Source organism: Gymnoscopelus microlampas (assembly GCF_963454915.1).
Source record: "Gymnoscopelus microlampas genome assembly, chromosome: 18".
Lineage (NCBI taxonomy): Eukaryota > Metazoa > Chordata > Actinopteri > Myctophiformes > Myctophidae > Gymnoscopelus > Gymnoscopelus microlampas.
The window spans coordinates 21,621,967-21,632,123 of NC_139955.1; the positions used below are offsets into that span (position 1 = coordinate 21,621,967).

The following is a 10,157-nucleotide window of genomic DNA, read 5'->3' on the forward strand; positions in this document are numbered from 1 at the left end:
TCATTGGCTGCAGCTCAGACAGGGTTGCAGGCCATTCTCATTGCAGGAAGTGCACTTGAGGGCTTTGAAGGAATCTGTGAAGCAGTTGCGATATACAGACATCTTACTGCCATGGCACATGGGGCAGGGGATGAAGGCATAGCCCCCACAAATCTGGCACGTGTGGGGTTGCTGTACCCTCTGGGGGAAAGAAAGAACGAGTTTTAATAATACTTCAAAACAATTTTCTTGTATTTTTTTCTGTGTGTTTTCTAATGTGTTGTTAACTATATATTGGATTACTTTATTAGTATTCATTGCTATAGTCTTCAATTCAAAACATTTCTGCTTTTTTGTTTTTTCCATCACTTCCAATTTCACTTGTTTATCCTGTATCTTGTATGAGTTCACTGTCCTGATTGGATAAAATTAGTATCCCAACTTTAAAATGTATGTTATGTTTACTAAAGACCTGGAGAGAAGAGGAGAACCCTGTTACGGAACAAAACTCTAAAGCAACCATCATTACAATGGGAATATTGAGCTATTTAAACAAAAACATATCACTTACAGCACCTTTAATAGTAGCCTACCCTGGGTACTAAGTAACCATGAGTGCTTAGTTAACACTCCAGATTGAATACATATTATTTTAGAGTCAGCTTTTAGAGTCAACTTGGATAGATCATGTTTTAGAATAGAACTCTGCATAATGTCGATAAACATACAAATACATAGATAAACCCAGACAGCCATCCATTTTAACCCTAGATGAATTAGTCTTTGCTTGACATAACAGGTTATTATTGTCAACGGTAAAGAGCTTTGTGTTCTGATGTGAATACTTTTGTGAGGTCTGACCTCCAAATTATAGGAACTGTCTTGAGCAAAGTGCATGTCTAAAGTTACCATGGGGTTAGTTGTTCTCAGTTCAAGGTCACTGAGTTCAGGCCAGGTCACACAATTTCAGTTTCTATGACGTGGTTGTTGCATGCTACAGTATAGCCCTAAATCTAAACTCACTCCTTGGTGGAATTTGACACTTGCCATTTTGACACTCACATTCTTTTCAAGTCAGTAACTGCATAAGTCGGTGCTTTTCTGGTCACTTGATACTGGTGAGTGGAGGCTTTTGGGTTCGAATCAGGCCAACGACCAGTGACCAAGAGGCCTTCCTTTGCTTACATTGCACTACTACAGTGCATTATGATCTGCTTTGGTGGGTTTTAATTAATGTGTAGGAAGTAGAATCAGTAGCAAGCGTTCTAGTATTGACGGTCAAATATTGATGTGCATGGCAGTTGACTGATGTTTTATTGATGCTCTCATTGAAAAAGGAAAACTGACAGCTCCTGTTCTCATTGTGTTCATCTCAATGTCTTAAAGGGCAAGACCACTTATTAGACCCTCCAGAAAAACGCGGGCAAAAATCCTTGATTATGCAGGCTAAAACTCTTGATTATGCAGGCTAAAATCCTTGATTTTGCGATGAAATATGCAGGTTTTTTTGCAATTTTATGCGGTGAAATTGCGGGAAGTTGCGAAATATGCGGAAAGTTGTGAAATATGCGAAATATGCGATATGCGAAAATGCGAGGGTCTAACAAGAAATCCCAAATAATTGCTCCATTGATTAGAAATTGATAATTCAAAATATGCTTACTTTGTACGGTAAAACAGCTCTCAAAGTCACTCTTTTAGCACATAAACGAACACAAACAAAGCTGATTCAGACAATATAGTACCTCACCAAACCCAGTAATGTCAACTTCCTGCTGATTTGACTGGATCCGTGGATCCAGTCTGGGGTTTCTTCTTAATAAAAATTGCAAAATCATCAGGAAGTTACCATTTTTACGGGTGCCAAACGCGAACAGCCTTATTCCATGTATTTGGGAAGCCTCGCCCCAAAGGGGCGAGGCTTCCCCCTATTGGGCGGGCTTGCGGGCAGGGACTTCTTTCCTCTACATTAGAAGAGTTAGGACGTCACATTCTAGTACAGCCCAAATACCCAAACTCAACACTGGCCTCATAATCATTGGACTCCCAATCCACTATCACTGGTTCGACTCCCGCTTGGGACAATACTTTTTCAAACAACCGCGGACTATTTGTTTTTGCCGATAAAGTATGGTTTTGGACCATGACAGAGGCGCGCCGACTCAGCAGACCTTGAGGCCGAGGAGACGCGCCCGAGCGCCTCCAGGCGCGAGCGCCCGCGTCGACCGGCCGATGGCCGACCGGCCTATGGTCTGCTAGTCGACTAAGCGCCGTCCGAGTTATGTACCGATAGGCACAGAATCGTAAATGATGTTGTGGGGCCTGCGTTTGCCCCAACTGCCACTCACTGACCGCACTAACATAGCCCGCCAGCCCCGCCCCCTTATGCTTCAACTGCATGGAATAAGGCTGTTCGCGTGCCAAACACGGTAAAAAAACGTGTTTTCATAGAGTAGCGCGTAGGTGCCGAACACAGCACGGTTCCACAGGGGGGGGGGGGGCTAGCGCAGCTCTGGAATCACCCACGGTGACTCTGAGAATGAAGGGACAGATGGATCACGTGCCAAAAAACATGGCGCACAACCCAAACCTCTACCAAAGTGGTCTTGCCCTTAAGGCAAACAAGTGAATAATATATTATGATTTTATAAACACTATGAACAAATCAAACATTAAACATAATATTTAAACATATTCCTGCCATTTCCAAGGGTAAAGACTTACCTCAATTTTTGTTAGAAGATCCTGAAGTTCTCCTGATTCATTCATATCCAGTATCTTCTCAGCACCCTGAAAAAAATGGTGGTGAATGGATGCCAAATTGTGGGATTCAAAATACACAAGTAAAATCACTAACCCCAAGGTAGTGTCCATCAATGAACACCACTGGTAGGGAGGGGGGCTCTCCCACACGTTTGCACCGCTCTTCCAGGTCCTTGCCGTACTCGCAGTCCAGGGCAATGTTCTTCTCAACAAACTTCACCCTGTGGTTCTGGAAGATCTTCCGCACCAGCTCACATCTCTCAAAGGTAGTTCTGACCACTCGGAAGCTTGTAGTGTAGATCACAATCCGTCCAAACTCAAGTGATAATTCCTGCTAGGAGGAAGATGAAGCTTCATGAAACTGTTGTTGCTTGCTTTTCTCCTTATATTCTACTTATACGTCACAGGTCAACTTGGAAGAGAATCCAGTGGATGTATGCTCATTCAAGAGCAGACATTTCTCTGACCCTTGACCAATATCAAATTCGCCCCAGAAAAGACATTCTGCACATGGAGCTTGTCAGAGTATTTGTCTAAATGCCATATGGTTATGTAATTGCCAAAAGGTATTTTTTGTTTGCCATTATTATATATATTCATGCTTTAATCAGACAGTCACAGTGAAGAGACCCACAGGAAATGAAGACACAGACTAGTGGAAATTGTCCACTCTGCCCTTGGAACCAACCCGAGTACCCTGAAGGCATTCTGCGCCCATGTGGTATGCAGCCTAACCATTCGGCTATGTGTCACCCCAGGTAAGCCATTATTTTATAGTGAACTGATCCTGGTGTGTTAACCATGTATACAATAAACATAGTTAATCTCTCAATAGCTAGTACATTTACAGGGGTGTAAATATTATTATTATTAACAACAACAACAACAACAACATGTACTGTACACAATTGTTGCATTTTGTACTGGGGGAGATTTTCATCATTATTATTGTGTACATAACATGTTTCCATGGGTAAAAACGTTTATATACTGAAATCAGGGACTGTAAAGTTAGCACAGTGTTACCATGCTTTTATGCCTCCAGCAGCTACAGCTGTGGCCAGAGGCATTATGTTTTCAGGTTGTCTACCCATTGACTTCATAAAACAACATTTTGGCTATAACTCTTGAATTCATACACAAAATTGTTCATTTTGATTAAATGGTGACGTGAAGATTTTGGTGGTCAAAGGTCAAGGTCACTGTGACCTCACATCTGTCCCGTTCTCATAAACCTGATATAGCACAAACGTCCACTTGGACTCATAGGATGAACTGATCAGAACCAGATATTTGAATATGCCACAGGCTTTTCTCCCATTTCTATGACACCGCAGCAATGGCTGCGCGCAGGGCAGCGCGCCGTGGATTCGTGGAGTAGGCCTATGTGAAGTGAACACAAATGTGTGTTCACACACATTTTACATTGTTTATGCCTTACATAAAGAGCAAAGACTCCAAAATAACAATGCATTTACATAGTGACATATGACATACATTGACAAATATATGTCTGAAGAAGGTTAGCCCTGCTGAGACGTGACAGGCATTATGATTAGTGTTCCTCCATGGAGTGCCCTGAGGCTGGAGTAGAGTGTTTACAAGACGCCATTGTACAGTACAACTGAGAAAGGGGAAAGAAGGCTGAACAAATTATTCGAGAAAATAGTGGCAGAAGATGTGCATAATTAGTCAAATATCTCCACTTTCCCTCGAGATTAGCACAGACCTCATTCTTCCCACTTCCTCCAGTGACCATGGCAAATGACATGATTTTCCCTAGAAATGCCCTGAACGGCCTGTTTGAGTGTCAGGTTCTTGATAAAACTTGAGCTTTTAGAGGACTTTAGGTGTGAAAGGCACCCGAGTGTTGGTGACTATCGATTTCTGTTCCGCCCGCTGGCTGCAGCCATTCCAGCGGATGAGGTCTCCAGCAGACAAGGCCACGTGCTGTCAACCAGCCAATCATCAAAAGGTCACGCATGCCCACCACCACAGAGGTTGTGGGTTCGAATCCACCGTGGTGCATCCGGCTTTGTTGGGCGTCTATGTGAACACAATTGGTGTTCGGGAGAGGGAAGCCAGGCGGGGAGGGTGATATTGGTCATTGCATGTACTCCTACGGGCTGGGACGGGACCTGTCAGTGGGGAGTGTTGGGCGGGAGAAGTAGGATGAAGACTCTACGTCCTCCCGGTGGGGGCTCCTCACTGGCACTCTGGCAGGTGGGTCAGTAGGATACAACAGCAGTGACAACACAGAAATGTGTGTGGGGAGGAATCAATTGGCACAACGACTAAATTGGGGAGGAAAAGGGGGTAAAAAATATTTGGCTACTCTAAATAAAAATTAAAAAAATGTGTAACGTTCATGTGTTTTTGGCGATAACCCTTGTAGCTCCGTTGTCATTATAGTGTCTTATACAGAAGTTACCAGCTCAGTGACCTTGTGGTTAGAGTGTACGCCCGGAAATTGGGAGTTTGGGGTCCAATTCCCGTGTCGGGTCATACCAAAGACTACAAAAATGGGACCCAATGCCTCCCTGCTTGGCACTGAGCATTAAATAGTAAGTCCCTGCGGCATACTAGTGTCATGTCCAGGGGGGGTACTTGTACAGTACATCATGGCTGGGGGATGTACTTGTACATTAAGCCACCTCATGCTACAGAAACAGGAGATAGGCTCCTGCTCTATGGGCTGGTTCCTAGGCCGTGGAACTTTAGGAATGTAACAAGCTGTCAGAAACTGTATTAACTGTAAGATACGTAAATAAATATATTTAGAAATATATTTCTGGTGCCTTGGCGCAAGTGTTGAGGGCAGAAATAGTGTAGTTTAGAGAAGTTGTAAAAAAGAAACACATTTATGTGCAAGGGTTGTTGTGAAAATATAGCCTACTAGTGAAAGATTATATTAAAATTGCTTTTTTTAATTGAAAAAAATATGACTGAGGGTGCTGTAAGTGATTTTTTTTCATCATTGCTTGAGTGTTTGTTCAGTAACAGGGGTCTCTTTAATAAGGAGGTGGGTTGCCAATTTCATCCAATCAGGAGAGAGATAATCCATTTATCAGCTTCAGTTTTATAGTGTTCCAATTTCTTTGCGTCATCAGTTCCAATTTCACTTGTTTATCCTCTATCCTGTATGAGTTGTCTCTCCTGATTGGATATGATTGATATCCCAACCTGAATATGTATTTTCTATTTACTCTATAAGAGTTGGAGTCGGAGAGACAGAGACCCCAGTTATTGAACAAACACTCTATAGCAATGATTATCAGAATATACAGCTATTTAACACTCATTTTAACAAAAGAAAATCACTCACTGCACCTTTAACAGTCAGGATTTTACAGTGTAGGTGTTACTTAAGAGCAAGCCGATCGTTGGACAGGGAACCTAGAAAGCGAAGGCTGAGAATTCATTAACCTGATTAGGTTCTCCTGTAACACTTACCGAAATGCATCATTAAACTTTAATTGAACCATGACCTTGTCCTCTTTTGTAGTCTTTTATATGTGTGTTATACATCTACATGTAGCTTTAACCAGACTTATAATTACATAGTTTATATGTCTACATGCAGCTACCTATAACCAGATCTACAGTATGTTTTATAGTTATACTGTATGTCTGCATGTACAGTAGCTACCTTTAACCAGACTTACATCTACATATTGTAGCTATCTTTAACAGGAGTTATATTTATATAGGTTACATGTCTTGTCTACATGTAGAAAATATGATGTAGTTACATGTAGTTACCTTTAACCAGACTTCCGTCTGAGCAAAAGAGAAGTCAAAGACTTAGATCAACTTTTAGCATTTTTATTTTAAAACAAATTCCTTCCACCTCTCGTCTTCACTCTTTCTATTTGTACTTCTCTTTTACGTGATTTGTCTATGAAAGAGCCAAGAGGACCATCAGTTTGCCACTGCTGCTGTCCCTCTTTAGAACATAACATTAAACGAATGCGTGAATTATAAATGTATTTATATAAAGTTATTTACAGTATAGTGACACATATATGAACCACTAATTAAATAGGAGCTGCTATACTTACAGTACCAAACATACAATTATTCATTATGGTGGTCATTATGTGTTCATTACTACTTTAGGTGCTGCATGGTACAGTAGCTTAACCTACAGTATAATAATACACCAGTTAAAGTATGTTCTGTATTAACAATCTAAATCTGCAAAGTACAATTAACTAAAGCCGTCAATTAATTGCAGCGGAGTAAACAGTACAATATTTGCCTGAGGCGCAGCATGGTGGAGTAGAAGTACTGTATAAAAAATGGAAATACTCAAGTAAAGTAAAAGTACATAAAAATTGTACATAAGTAGACTATCACTTGAGTAAGTGTAGCCTACTTAGTTACATTCCACCATTGACTGTGATGGAAGGGATAATATTATGACAAGCAACATACCCATCACATGTTTCAATCAATTTCAAGTAATACTTACTCCATTGGATTCGGGCAGGTTTTCAAACAACACTTGACCTGCGCTCACTTTGTGCTTGACCCCCCTCACAGTCCCATTTTTGCTTAGGATGTTGACCCTCTTGGTGGTGAACGTCCGGTCCCTGGAGGCCCCGGCATACATGAGCAGCTCATCGGGCTCGCTCTCACTGTCGTCCAACTCAGAACCCAGAAATCCATACAGGTGTGCACTGGCATCACCACTTGTGGACGGGGTACTGGCCCGCTCAGCGTCTGAGCTGCTGGTGCAGTCCGAATCCAAGGAGTCAGAGGGGCCCTCATCCTTGAACATCTCCTTCAGAACCCGACCGCTGTTGCCTGAAGCCACGCGGAACCTCACCCGCTTCTGTGGCTTCACCTCCTCTTGTGTCAACATCGTCTCCTCCATTGGTAAACCGGCAGCAGATTACATGATCTGTGATACCGCCGCCCAATCCCTTCCCTCTCATTCGAAGCTAAACGTGAGGGCCAGACGAACTATTTTTTCCTCATGGATTACCGGTATGTTTAATCCTCACAGTTTGAACAGATCTAAAAATGACTGAGAGCCTGTAAGCCGCTGCAGTCAGAGCCACCCAGCCAGTAAATAATGCATGTCTTCCTACCATGGCAACTGAGAAAGGTAACCTCTAGTAAGCTGATAGTTGCTTTTGAATTATTCATCACAATTTACACAGTTTTCCCTTTGACAGAAACATTTGAATGACCATGACCTTATATGGCTCAATCAAACTACAGCATTATTCACTCCTGAAATTCATAGGGTGAAATAAAAGCAACCTTTCTATATTTCACAGTGATCTCACAGCAGTTAAGCAGTTGCCTCTTCTTCAGACTGGACACTTTTTAGAGAGGTGAATATGGTAGTACATTTTATTATTTCAGGGATTTTTACATCAAGGCAGATACTATAAAATAAATACCATAGGTTTGTTTTTTGTTGTTTATGTGTGTGAGGTTACTGACACATTGCAGCTGCTCCACATTCATGTCAACTTGACTGAATATCTATCTTCTTGTATTCATCGCCCTGTTGAATTAACACTGTTTGTGTGTAGGCTACATAGTAGGCTATATACAAAAACAGATCTGCAGTTGTAAAGACAGGGATAAGTGGTAATGAAGATTTCTCTGTGTGCCTTCACAAGCCACACACATGAATGAATGAATGACATAAGCTACATCCGCCCCTTTTGTCTCCTCTGCTCTACACACTCCTCCCTCCACCCTTTTCACTTGGGGGAAGTGTCTCTGTCGTTGCACCCAACATGGAGGAGGGAGATAGGGCAGGTGTTCACTGGGCGTCAAAACGCAATGCAAGTGGATGATGGGACCATATAATGTGTCATTGCTAATGCAGTACAACAGCGCGTCCACAGAGCCAGTTTTTCGTGTCACAGGTGATGAAGTGGCTCCCCAGGAAATGTGACACGTCAGCCTATTGTGGTGACAACACCACTCTGTTTGAATGGCTTAGTCTGGCTTCCAGAGGTAAACACTGGCCCTTCCCTCCTCCACCCCCCATCCTTTCACCTGTCCCCAGTTGCTGATGGAGTGGGAAGAAGGCATTGGAGGGGTGGGGGGTGTAGGCCAATGTCTCAACCGATTTAATAATAATAATAATAATAACTTGGATTTATATAGCGCCTTTCAGAAACCCAAGGACGCTTTACAGTACACACAATAAACACATTAATTGCCAAAAGCTTGAGTAAATAAGTGTCTCTTCAGTGCGGATTTACCAGCATCTTTCTTTGTTGTACGATGGATTATTAATTAAACGTTACGTTACGTTTACATTTGACTTTCAAAGCATTTATCTGAAGCTGTCATTCAGTGACTCTGAAAGGCTGCAAAGGTCAAGGCCTCACAGGGCTCTTGCAATATGTGTGAACCTAGTGGGATCCTAAAGAGACACTGTAATGATTTTCAACAGATCTCTATATATTTGAAGGGCCAATGTTCTATTAGCAGCCGCAAAACTGAGAAGTCTTCCGTGTGTCTCTGAATTTGCAGAGTTCCAAAGTTGTGCTTGAAAATTGTCACTCGAGTAAAATCTGTGAACATGAAAATCACAACTCAATGTCCTGGTTTTTAGTCACACTACCCTCAGTGGCGGCTACATTAACCTTTTATGGCACTGTGGATGGTTGATGAATACAAAGTTTGTATTCCTAAAACTCAGAAACAGTATTATTATTTGTATTTGTTTTTGTAGTTAGTGTGGTTGCCCGAATAGGGCAACCAGACTATAGTACTCTTCCTACTTTATTATTCTTCTAGATAAACTTTTTTTCTGATTCGCTATTTCTCCCACAGTTTATTTTTCCCAATTTCGTGCCATATGTCAAAATGACCGGCTTCACCGGCGATAAACTGCTTGTAGAGATTGGTTACATAGTTTAATTGATATTGATTTATTAGTGCATTAAATTTCCCCATCCACTTTAATGGGAAAATTAAAAAAAAGTATTTTTTTCTCAGAAACCCTAAAGGCTAGACTAGAGTTAAAAGACTTTGAGATGACGTCGGCGCAACCACACTTTGCAATTTCCCAGAATTGCGACGCGTCTAGTTTTTGTTTCACATGCCTGAAATAAGGTCTGTCGTTAACAAAAGAGACCTCTAATTTGCTGCTAGATTTGAAGGCTGTGTATAGTAGCCTGAAATGTGATTAATTCACAAATCACAATGTCATTTTGTTGGGTCCCAGGGAGACACCAAATTTCTCTTTTGGGTCTCGAGCAGTCGAGCTGAAAAAGTTTGGGAACGCCTGCCACAGGTGACATGGGTCCAGGCCAGTGCTTGTCAGTGAAAGGCATCATCAAACAGAAGGCAAGGAGAATTTTTGTACATTTTGTGGTTTCTATAGATTATGATAACCATTTAACAGAAATAAACCCCAAAAGGATGATAGTGCCCCT

At 41.8% G+C, this 10,157-nt stretch overlaps 1 protein-coding gene across 1 annotated transcript; it reads right to left on the reverse strand.

Moving 5' to 3' along the window:
• On the reverse strand, positions 1-7,658 carry grxcr1a (glutaredoxin and cysteine rich domain containing 1 a; the record flags this gene model as incomplete). Its single annotated transcript, XM_084085890.1, has 4 exons — positions 7,217-7,658; positions 2,837-3,076; positions 2,704-2,769; positions 1-180 (listed from the first exon to the last, which is right to left on the reverse strand). The coding sequence occupies exons 1-4, from the start codon at positions 7,619-7,621 to the stop codon at positions 1-3; spliced, it is 891 nt and encodes a 296-aa protein (XP_083942016.1). The 5' UTR covers positions 7,622-7,658.
• Between the last annotated feature and the right edge of the window lie 2,499 nt (positions 7,659-10,157).